Source organism: Nestor notabilis, unplaced genomic scaffold (genome assembly GCF_000696875.1).
Source record: "Nestor notabilis isolate BGI_N333 unplaced genomic scaffold, ASM69687v1 scaffold27852, whole genome shotgun sequence".
In the NCBI taxonomy this organism is placed as follows: Eukaryota; Metazoa; Chordata; class Aves; order Psittaciformes; family Psittacidae; genus Nestor; species Nestor notabilis.
In genome coordinates this window covers 1-12,145 of record NW_009919157.1, presented here as the reverse complement: position 1 = coordinate 12,145, position 12,145 = coordinate 1, and the positions used below count along the sequence as shown (strand labels likewise).

The window sequence follows — 12,145 nt, the reverse complement described above, 5'->3', positions numbered from 1 at the left end:
TAATATACAAACCAAAGAAGTAACACTGTATTTCAGTGACTGCAGAAGCAAATACCTATTCAGAGATATGACACAGAGAAAAATCTCCCAAGTCTTGAATTACCTTTTCTGGTGTTGCATGTTCATGAGGGGGAAATAATAATAAACCAAGTATCTACATACACTGCTCCTGACAGCTGTATCTATTTGTAAACTGAACATTCACACACTGCAGAAGTGGCCCTGATGGTTATTGCTCTCTATGGCAAGCATGAGGGCAGTGATGAAGGTGATGTACCCATACCGAACCGTCTGCGTGCCATCTTCCCAGAGATGATATGTTCTAGCAGCGTTCTTCCTGGCCCATTCAATGTGTTCCTCCTTGTTCCACGTACCCACCACCACAGAAGTCTTGCCAGTCTCCTTGTCCTACAAAAGGGGAAGCTGATAATTATACCTTGTATTAAACATGTAGCAGCGAGCACACTGTAAATGATGTGTAGAATGTCAGCTCTACGTGACATGGTACCTACATCCCCCTGCACGAACTCAGGCTGCACACAGAGGATTTATTTCCTGAAATCCAACTTAAATCAGCCCAGAACAGGAAGCTGTTTTTTTCAGACTATGCACATTCTCTAACCCCTTATTCCCCCACAGACACCCAGGGGCAGAACATGAAACTATTTAAACATACCTCATGGTACTGGTGAACGTATTTGCCGTAGCAGAATTCGTACTTCCACCAACCGACACCCTGGGGAGAGGGATCATCTCAGTGTTAAAACAAAGCAGAAACCCACAAACCAGACAAAATGCCCTAAAAGAGCCCTGTCCACTTCCCTTCAGACCCTAAACCACTGTTGATTTTAGCTGTCAACTTCCATACCTGTTAGTTAGATGTGCTGATTCATGGTTGGCACTGAGAGTGAATCTCTTATCAGACTGATACAGGGAAGGGATGGAATAAGTGAGTTTAAGCCAAGTTTAAGCTTGGAAGAGCCATGTAGGACTAAATTCCTTAAACTAGTGTATACTCCCTGTTTATCCTTTAAAGAAATACTTCCCTCTTTCAAAGACAGGCACAACTTTAGATGCCTTTGCTCTGCTGGCTGTTCTCTCAGTAAGTTTTATCTATCTGAGTTCTTTCCTTCTCATCAACCAAATCAGCACTGAGCAATTCTCAGGATCTACTTTCATTTCACTGGCTGCTCAAATAAACTGAATTTCAACAGAAAGGTTAAAGAAACCTTCCTGGCATATAAGCCTTCCCTCTATCAGTGCAGGGAGAGGCAAGTATTAGGTGTATCAGAATGAAGCTATCATACGTCATGGAGAAATTAAACACATAAACCAGTCATACAATGAAGGAGTAGCTACTTGATTTTATGTAGCTTTATTCCTCACCCCATGGAAGCAGTAGGAACCACTAAGAAATTCCTTTATAAGTTGGTCATCAGTCAGTTTGGAGATGTGGGTTGTTCCCACGGTTAATAGCTGATGGCTTCCAACAGCAACAGGCTTGTGAATGGAAGAAAATTTCTCTTCTTTTGTTGACTGCATTTCTTCCTGAAATGGAATTTTACACAAATACACCCATTTAGATTTCATAAGGCACTTGCAAAGTCATATGAATTAAGTGAAGTTACTTAATACTGAGTGAGGTGGCTGTGGGAACAAGTATGAAAGAATTTTGTCATTATTTCCACTGTCTTTAGCGTAGCTGAGAAAAAAAGAGCCAAAGTCAAAAACTTCAGACAATTGTAAACCATAGGCTACAAAGGCTACAAAATCAGTAGCCCAAACTTTCTTGTTTTGTTTTCATTCCAAACAAGGGAAGTTACAGATGACTTCAACAAGCTTGGAGACCATCTAGAAGCATGATGTGGTCTTACAAAGCTTGGGAAGAGAATTTACTCCATGGAAGTGAAAGTGTTACAGCATGGAAAATAAGGGGTTTTTTTCTATTTAAAACAAAACAAATCCTACCTCCTTAACCCTTCTAAAAGGCATCTTCATCATCTCTTGCTGTTTCTCCAGCTGTTCCAGATTATGGGGCTTAAGTGGGGATCCTGGCAGAGACTGGCAGAAGATGTCATTCACAGGAGAGGCCCTGAACCTGTCCAAACAAGTGAACCACACATCACTTACCATGCCTTGAAGACAAGACACACTTTTACTATTACTCTAAGTTTCTGGCTGAGGTGTGTATTTTCCTTCTTGTACTTGCACCATCTCAGCCAAAGCTACACTGTTCTTACAACTGATGTAAATATGCTTTTCACCCAGTGCAGTCTCACTCTTAATGCTGTCAGATGACTGGAAATGTGATCAAGCCCCTCTTCATCAAAAGGAAAAGCTGCATATTAAAAGGAAAACTGCACTATACATGAACTATGAATGTAGTGTCGAGGTCATATAAAACTCTCAGAAGCCAGGAAACAGGAAAGGTTAAACTTGATAGATGCAGTTCCTGTATCATTAAAATCATACATTCTTGTATTGCCTGACATGTGGCTTTTCATAGTGCACATATACCCATTATTCCTTTACCACTCTCTTCATGCCCCATCCCTGGCAGTGTTCAAGGCCAGGTTGGACACAGGGGCTTGGGGTAACCTGCTCTAGTGGAAGGTGTCCCTGCCCGTTGCAGGGGTTGGAGCTGGAGGAGCTTTAAGGTCCCTCCAACACAAACCAGTCTGGGGTTCTATGTCTGCAAAAAGCAGCTTATTTCAGGAAAGAAAAAGTAAAGAGATGAAGCAGAGTCCACACAGCTTTCTCCTTAGTTTACACAAATAAAGGCCTCGTTAAAGCACCAAATAAGCCTTAATAGGAAATAGTAAAGTGAAGTGAACATCACAATAAGAATCATACTGAAACGAAGCATTTGTGCAGCTTTCCCTGCTCCTCTCCTTGAAAAGGTCCTTTTTAGAGAAAGCTTATTTATAAACCAAACATGCAGATACTGCTTCAGGAGCAAGGTGGCCTTTGGTGATGTCCTCCTAGGAAAAGGCTGTAATACACAGCACTAGTTGTATAATAATCACCACTATAGTTAAAAGAACCTTAAAACAGTTCACAAATTATATCTGCATTCTAGGTTAAACAGGCCCTCTACCAAAGGAGCCTGGGTTTATCTGGATTTTATTTAAACAGCACTAATAGTCAGAGCAGACAAATACATTACAAATATTACACTGTCTCCTTCCCTGTCCCCAGTTCCCACCAGTTTTAAAACCCTTCAGACTGTACCCAGAGAAGAACTAATGGAAACACTTCTGCTCAGTTAATGCAAGTGCATTGTTGGGTAAGAGAACGGGAAGAGCACTGGTGGCTGAAGTACTGCTCAGTGCTGTTTGAGGGACACATGACAGGAAAAGTGCTCTTAATTTAAAATGAAGTTGGTTTGTTGCTTCCTCAGCTGAGCAGCACTTTCAGCCTGCCATCTCCACCCGTCTTTATTTAACTGAGATGATGTAAGTGCGATAACAAAGACCTTTATGTTTATTTTAAGCATTTCCTGGTAGTGGCCAGGAAGCTTTCCCTGCCTGCCCTTTGGGAGGAGGGAGCAGCTCAAGATTTGTCCTTATCAAACAATAGAACAACTTGCCTCTGCACTTTCTAGTTTTCTACTGATATTACAGTGGCTTAAGACTCATATAGTAAACAGATAACAGTGTAAGAGAGAAGCACAGCAGATAACATAGCGTTGCCATGCCCATCTTCATGAGAGAATGTACAACTGATACTAAATATTTAATAGCATAACTTATTTACTCCAACTAGCAAGTGTTTATTAAACACACGACTGAGGATTTTGTTCTTTAGACTCTCTTGCCTATTTCAGAGCAGTGATTAAATCTTCACTTGTTCTGACATCCGTGTATGTGGGAGATTCAGAACTCCTGCCACTAGTTCCCCCTTCATTTGTATGTCAGATTCACTTTGCAATTTTGTTTACACCTCTTGAAAGGTCAACAAGCTGTATGACTGAGACTAAATGTAATCCATAGGTGCATGCCACGATTTGGGGGCAGAAGGGGAAATCCTAAGATTAATTTTGGAAAGAAACACTGAAAGTGTGAATGTTTCATATGAAAATGACTTATACAGCTGAAGGCAGTAAAGCAGGACAGAGGCAGATGGGAGCTCCTTATATTGGGACTAAACTAAAATAGCATCAAGGTTATGCCTGAAGACCATACTTTTGTTTTCTGAAATGACAGAAATTGAAGTCTATGCACACATACAACATACATATGAAGTCTGCAGTCCTTGAATCCCATGAAGATGATCCCCCAGACCTTGAAATTACGAGCTATAAGGAGACAGGGTGTTGTTAATCTGCCTGCAGCCTTAATGCCCTAGTTTGTGTTTCTCCAGAGTGAGAGGGCTAGGAACTTACCTGTTAGAAATAGTTATATCCCATCTGCTTCTCAATCACTAGAGATTTACAAAATGCAAAGACTGTGCAATTTAACCTGAAAACTTAAGACTTGGCAAAACTGCACTTGCCAAAGTATATACAAGTGTCACAGGTCTGTACCAGAAACCACAGCTGGGTGTGTGGCTTACAGAAGCACATACATGTGTGGCAACTGATGACAGTTTGAAGTGATTTGAGCCAAGTTTGAGTACTGTACCTGTATTTAGGATGGCTGCAGAGCAGAGGTGTCAATATAACCACTTCATATTCACAGGTGGTAACTTCTGCTACTGAAAGGATCTCATGTTTAGCTTCTGGGTGACAGATGTACATCACTGTACTTGACCTGGGTAGGTTCTGCCTCAAGCTACAAGGTGTGCCATTTCCCATTTCCACAGGGTAGTATGGGGTCATCTGCCCTTCTATATTTTTGGTAGGTATCTAGGTGAAAGAAAGTAGAAAGTCAAGAGGATGAATAAAGCTCCTTTGACTCTTCTGAAACAAAAGATCTGATTACACTGTGCAGAGTGAGCATTACAGCATTGAAACCAGTCCCTGTGTAGTCACTTGGTGTTTCTGCAACATGCAAACATGCTCTGGTTTATTAACTCCATACCCTGCACAACTCCACTGAGCTACACATGAGCTTTGACTACAAAAGCAGGTGGTTTCTCTGCATGGGCTGCCTGATGTTTCAGTTCTAAGTGAGCTTGCCAGCTGGGTGCAGTGTTTTGGAAGAGCACCAAGCAAGCTGTGTTCACCCTGCGGTCCAGGAGACAGGGGGATGAGAGTAGCTCTGCCAGACTCAGCTCAGGTCTGGCCAGGCCCGTTACCTTCACCTCAGTGCCAGGGCTTGAAGACTCTAAAACACCCCTGCAAAGTGATGCCTGCACTACACCTCTTGGCATTCCCAGCCTGGGCTGTTCCTTATTTGGAGTATCCCACACCAGCTGTTACTGTGGCTAACAAAGCTAATGATAAATACAAGGTTAAAGTGTGTACAGAAGTGGGATTAAGTAAGCTCTCTTCAGACTTGGCTCTTCCTATGTTTCATCCAGCTTCCACTTTAAGAAATCAATTCCCCAAACTGGTAAAAATCCCTCTCTGGGCTCCAGTCTTGGAAGCAGCTGAAGTTCCTGGGTACCAAAAGTTCTGCTTGTGCAAAAGCCATGCTGGAACCCACAGACTAGACCTTTTTCCACATGTGTTGCTTGAGCTAGTAAAGGTTTGCAGTGTACAACAGATCACCTTTGCTAAAAGGTGGTGGTGCCTTCTGTGGCCAGGACACTAACCTGGGGACCTGAGAACTTTCTGTATCTCACTTATTTTGGTTCTCAAACCATGCTACCCTGTCACAGGCTACTGCCTCTCTCCTGAAACTGACCCACCGTGAATGAAGCAATGAGACATTCATGAGCTTAAAGAATGAACATGGCAGCAGCTTAACTGGGTGGGCACTTCTTGGCTTCCAATCGCTTAACTCTATACTTCAATATTCAAAGGTGGGAAATGAAGATACATTCTGTTTGTGTACAAAAGAGCTGATAAAAAGGGTACCAGTGCCTTCCCTTTATGCCTTTCTCAATGAAACAACTGGTTTTTCTTTCAAAATTGAAAAATTATGCCTACACATTTCACTGAAGGCAACTTCAAGAAATCTAAATGCAGACACCTGTGGTTTGCCCACAAATGAAAGGCACACAGTAGGACTTCAGCTAAACCTCTTCGTTGTGGCAGTTGCTTGAAGCACCGCCCAGCTATGTTACGGTTTATGTGTTCCTTCCCTTTCATGACCAGAGATTTCATGCAAATTATGTCTAAATTCTTTATGGACTGAAACCAAGACAGTGTATGGATACCAGAAAAACTGTCAAAAAAAAGTCAACAAAAGACAATTTCCTCTAAAATACAAAATAATTTACATTGCAAGGAACTTAGTTTGAATTTCCAAGAGGCATTAACTGCCACTGCCATTAGAATGGGTCACATTCTGACTTGGGTCTGCTCCCCCAACTCCCTCCAAAACTCTTATCTGGCAAGTGTACCTTCCGAGATCCTCTGCAGAACCACCACTCTGTGCTATGTAAATCAGCATTGCAAGGAACACACAGACACAAAATTGATTTGAGATTTAAAATGAAGGATAACTGGCAATAAGGTAGGTGTCTGTCTGCCCACAGGTCAGATCTGCTATTGCAAATTCCAAACGCCAACGTGCTGCAGCTACTTCCATTGTTTTGCTGTCAAGTTAGTAACTCAGAATTGAGTTTTGGGGCCTACAGAAACAGCAAAGTTCTCTAATGGAAGAGGGAAACACAAAGTTTTATGGGACGGGTCAAGTCAGCTAAGATATCTTCTAGGGATTTTGTGCTGTAGGATTTTAAGCATTTCTCCATGCCCAAAATGGATCCAAACTGGGATTACTGAGACAGCAGGAAAATGGTCACTAGACCATAGTGTGAATTTGTAGTTATGTTTATTGTCTTCATAGTAGAAGACTACATAATTCATCTCATTTAAGATTAGTATAACTTTAAAGTAAGTAAGTAGAAGGGCAAGAAGTTTGACTAACCAGATTAAATAGGCTTCCTGAGCTGGGACTGAGAATCAAAAGTAAGAAGAATGTAGCTCAAGAACAAAGTTTCATGTTTTGATTCTCATTTTGGCAGGGAACTGGTACCAGAATCTCATCATATATGAATTGTCTCCACTATTGATGGCAAAAGTTAAAATAGATGTTCTTCACTTGCCTCTTTTGCAGTCTCTTTGGGATTTTCCTTCTCTTCTTGATCTAGAGAATAATTGAGAATGAGGTGAACTTGAAGTAAAATGAAATTACATACAGAGAAGCATATATGCTTTGGGTATTTGCTAGTACTTTGTGTATATGCTGCCAAGAGTCAATTTCATAACTTGCAGGTGCAAAAGAGGAAAGAAAGGAAATAAACAGTGATCTGGGGTCCAGTGCAAACAGAACAAAAAAGGAACAAGCATCGTCCCAAAACAACTCTGAGTTTGTAGGAGAGGCCAAATCCAGCCCTTGCACCAAAGGAAGGCCAGTGAGGGCAGGAGAACATGTCACTGCTGCTGTTCTTTGAGGGGCAGCTGACTGCCCTTCTCAAGGTGAGTGGATTACAGGCTGGGACAGTAAACAGGCAAGTTCTTCAGCTCACCCACTAGCCAGCCTCAGAGGATACACTCCTAGGAAGAAGTGAGGCCAGACTGCATGCCAGACTAATGATCCTGAGAGTAAACATCCTTATGGGGCTGGGGTTGCTGTCGCAGGTGAGGAACACAGAATCAACCAGGCTGGAAAAGACCTTTCAGCTCATCCAGTCCAACCATTCCCAGCAGTGCCAAGGCCACCACTAACCCCTGGCACTGAGGCCTCGGCTCCACGGGCTGTGAACACTTGCAGGGACGGTGACTCCAGCCCTGCCCTGGGCAGCCTGTTCCAATGCCTGAGCACCCTCTGGGCAAGGAATTGTTCCTCAGCTCCAGCTAAACCCCCACTGGTGCAGCTTGAGGCTGTTTTCTCTTGTGCCATCCCTTGTTCCTTGGGAGCAGAGACCAGCCCCCTCCTGGCTCCATCCTCCTGTCAGGCAGTTGCAGAGAGCGATCAGGTCCCCCCTGAGCCTTCTCTTCTCCACACTAAACCCCTCAGGTCCCTCAGCCTTCCGAACTGCTTCAGGGCTCCATTCAGAGTCAGGTGAGAAAAAGGCCTCTCTGCTTTGCCATCACCCATTTAGCTGATCCAAATTTACTGTCTCAGACTTGTGCATTCAGCTCACCGTGGTTTGAGAAACCATCTACTCTTTTAAAGTAGTGTGAATTGCTATGTAGGAAGCACAGAAAGAACAGTCTGCCACCTAAGCAGAAAGCACAGAGGGTCAACATCCAAAAAGACTCAGATTACTTGAAGTATTATCACACATAACTTCAGCAACCAGCCCCACAAAAAGAATTGGGAATTCAAATTAACCAGCATCTCCCAGCACCTAGGGAGAATTAGGCACCTCTTCACAGAGTTAACAGCAGCACAAACAAGCACTGTAACTCACTAGTAAAGAAATGCCAACCAAGGCAGTTTCTGAAGCCATGTTTCTTTTCAGGACTAGGATCTCTAACTGAAGGCTGAAGGAATTCAAAAGAATGGGATTAAAAGCACTAAATCCCCTCCAAGACTGAGGCTTTTGTGTTAATCACTTGTAGGAAGAGAAAAACGTGGTGACACCTTTTACATACTAATCCAGAATTAAAAACCACCAACCTAGATGATGTTTTTTCTATCAGCTGATGAATGAATGCTTGTCTGTGCATTTTTAAGAGCTCTTTGGATTGATATAATTTCCAAAATGCTCACCCACAAAGCAGATATTGGCAGATACAACCACAGAACTTCCAGCATCTACCGTATTTTACAGGCAAAAAAATGCAAGTGCCCAGAAGATTAGTTAATCTAAACTGCAGTTTGAGTTTGGGGCTCAGCTACCTAATTCCCACCAAAATCCCACTTCAGTATTTCTCAAGATCTGCACCAGGATCCCCCCCCACCAAAAGACCCTCAAACAGCTCCAAAGATCAAATCTACCTGCAAAGGATGTAAGCGTTTGCATTTGCAGACTGTTGTAAAGCAGGGGCCAAGATACTGCCCGCTGCTCACAGCTTGAAACTTCTCCCCACCCAAACAGTAGCAAGGGACTGTATTATCAAAGTCTGGTCTATCCATTTCTTATGTGGTTTCTTTCCCTGACACAAATTATTGCAGATTAGTGCATCTAATCAGAGAATCATACAATGATTAGGGTTGGAAGGGACCTTAAAGATAATCTAGTTCCAATCTAATCAATTAGCATGGCAAAACTGGCAGGATGGATGCAATGTGAGGTGCTAAAAGGCATTCACTGAAAACAGTACATTTTGTAACAAGTAATCTAAAAAATTCTATGCTGTTGCACTGGGAATCAGTTTTGTACAGCCTACTCCTCAGGCAGTAATAATTAAAACCCAACAATTTATTAGCACAAGCAAAATAAAATAATCCAAGACCAACCTGCTTCCGATAATGGGCTCTTCATCATCATATTCCCCAGATAGTATTCTTGGATGTTTATTTTCTACAATCAAAAGAAGTTAAAAGAGACCGCAGTTACCATTTTCCATCCTTTTTCAAGTGTACAGGAATTCAGGAGGAGTTAAGCATGAACATGCCAGTGGAAAAGGGGGTTGAGACTGCTCAATGTGCAGAAGCCTACCTGTCCTGTTTCCTTCTCCTCATGGTACTGGCGGATGTGTTTGCCATGGCAGACCTCATATGTCCAGTAAGATTCAATCTTAAAATAAACAGATTGTTGTTTAGATACATCCTCCCCCACTCCAGATTCTCCTAAAATTCTGGCTTTTGCAACAAGGAAACGCAGCCCAAGCAGATGGGCTTGGGCACCCTCCAAAACAACAGCACAGTGAATGGTCTCATTGTTCCCCAAGCATTTTGATGTTCCAAATAAACACACCGGGCATTTTCCTTGACTTTTGCACAGATGTAAATGAAAGGAAAATAGTTAAATAAGAGGTAAAGGCTCAACTTTCCCCTAAACCACTGGGGCTAAGCTGCAGTGACTCTGCACAGACTGGTTTTGACAACTGTCATTGATACAGGCTGTTTACCAACTGCACTTGACACACTCCCTTCTTTAAGGACTTCAGTGGGATGCTGCATAAGTGTAAATATTCAGCCACTTTCCTGGGCTCTGTACCATGGTGCTTTGATATTAGGCTTCTTCTTTAACGTAAGACATGAGTCTTGAACTGGGATGACAGTTGATGGAAAACTAGAAAACTTCCAGAGTATGTAGAAGCATGTTTGGTTTGGTCTTATAACACTTTTCATTAGGCTGTCACACATTACGGCTTGATTCCTGGAAGTAAGTATTTTAAACCCATGTTTTTAAATCGCTACTAGATCAACCCCATTTATTTGAATCCTGACATCTTCAATTATATAGAATTTTATCAGCATATTTAGAGAGTCATAAAGTTGTAGAGATCTTATTTTGTGCTGAATTAGTACCTAAAGTCTGAGACATATTTATCCAATCAGTTTACTACACTAAACCTTGCAATGGACTGTAAACTTTTGATTAGCATTTGAGTTATCAACACAGAAGTAACATACCCTGTATGAACAGCTACTTTGCTTAAAAAGTGGTTCCAGTAACTCTCCTGGAGTAGGACCTTTATAGTCTTTTTCTTCTTCCTAGAATAGAAGTACATTTCCTTACATTTAAATTAACAATAGTTTGTTTAGTTTATATTCATTTGAAAAAGTAAAAAAACAAACCAAAAATCTGATTGCAAAATTAAAAGGTACAAACCCTCATTAATTCCTGCCCTGAAGGAGCCGTGTGGTAATTAGGGATAAAAAAAGATCATTGAATAAGGGGCAAGTAAAAGTCACAAATGAAGTAGTCAAACCAGAATTGTTTTGTGGCTTAGAAATGGTGAAAGAGCAGGAGCTCCCCACTTGCTTGTGTCCACAGTGGCAGGGTGGGGTGTGCACAGGCAAACAGCACCAAGCAGCTTCTCATTTGTTAGTCAATGCTGATGCAGCATAAGTGGGACATCACACAGCTTTTATGTAATTAAAAAAAAATGGATGAAAAAAGCAGAGGTAATAGCGTGGAGGTTTATTTCTGCATCATTTTTGCTCTGTAAATGTGCATGCTATTGAAGAGATTTCCACTCCAAGTTCTTCAGTACAAAAGACTTGTCACCTAGCCTGAAGCCCTCTGTGCTGTCAGTCACATACAGGATCAGGGCTGTGTCAAAATGGGAGGTCCTACCACAGGAGTACAGCTCATCTGTGCAAGTTCTCAGGGTGCTTCTCACACCCTGAACCTTTGGAGGAATAAAAGACCAAGGATAAACCTCACCAAAGGCCTCCTCAACCTACCTTTTCTGTACAAATGTATTTATATCTATTTAAAATTTGATTTAAACCCCAAATTGTGCATCCAGATGTCCAACTGAGGAAGCAATGGCGAAGAATAAAAATTACCGTTGGTAGAACCACTCCTGGGATAGTATTTACAGATGCAGTAACCATGATAGCAGTGTTAACAACCTTTAGAGTTGCTTTCTGGCCTGGAGTTTGACATGGAATACAAGCATTTCCCCATGCTAGCGATACACAGAACATTACAGCAATCATCTGTTGCTGAATAAGGACTTCAAGAGTGTTCAGACTGGCCCCACTTAGCACAGAGCTAGTACGTAACACAAAGTGAAGGCATCCACCACGAACTGCGAAGCTCTGAGGCATTCTGTACATGATTCTCCTTTACATGCAATAAAAAGTCTTGATTTGAGGCAGGGAGGGGGGGAACTGAAAAGACACCGTAAAGACTCGCCTGCAGTTTCTAACTCCAGTAAAGACACGACTGAACTTACCTCACTGCCACTTGCTATCAGCGGAAGCAGACATTTATACTTCTCTTTGTCCACAGTGGTCATTATAATGTAGTTATCCTCTTTGTACAGGACACCAGTTGTAGGCTGAGAAAACAACCGACCTGTGGATTAGTCAGGGGGTTCTTTTAATGCTACTTGTTAGAAATCTTCCTGAATTTACGAGCAGTACAGTTAATTCATAGGTGGTCCAGGGTATTTCCTGGGTGTTAATCATACCACAGGACTGAAGGCTTTCCTTGCCTTCTCCTTTGCTTCCATCCTTTACCTCCT

The 12,145-nt window shown here is 42.1% G+C and overlaps 1 protein-coding gene across 1 annotated transcript; it reads right to left on the bottom strand.

The window, feature by feature from the left end:
* Nucleotides 1-283: 283 nt before the first annotated feature.
* ERLEC1 (endoplasmic reticulum lectin 1) lies at nucleotides 284-11,976 on the bottom strand (the record flags this gene model as incomplete). The annotated part of the gene is made up of 10 exons (XM_010010114.1): nucleotides 284-408; nucleotides 677-736; nucleotides 1,387-1,548; nucleotides 1,969-2,098; nucleotides 4,623-4,846; nucleotides 7,156-7,196; nucleotides 9,459-9,522; nucleotides 9,661-9,738; nucleotides 10,581-10,661; nucleotides 11,855-11,976. Coding segments are annotated over 10 exons (1,087 nt in total), but the record flags the coding sequence as incomplete, so codon positions are not given.
* Nucleotides 11,977-12,145: the final 169 nt, after the last annotated feature.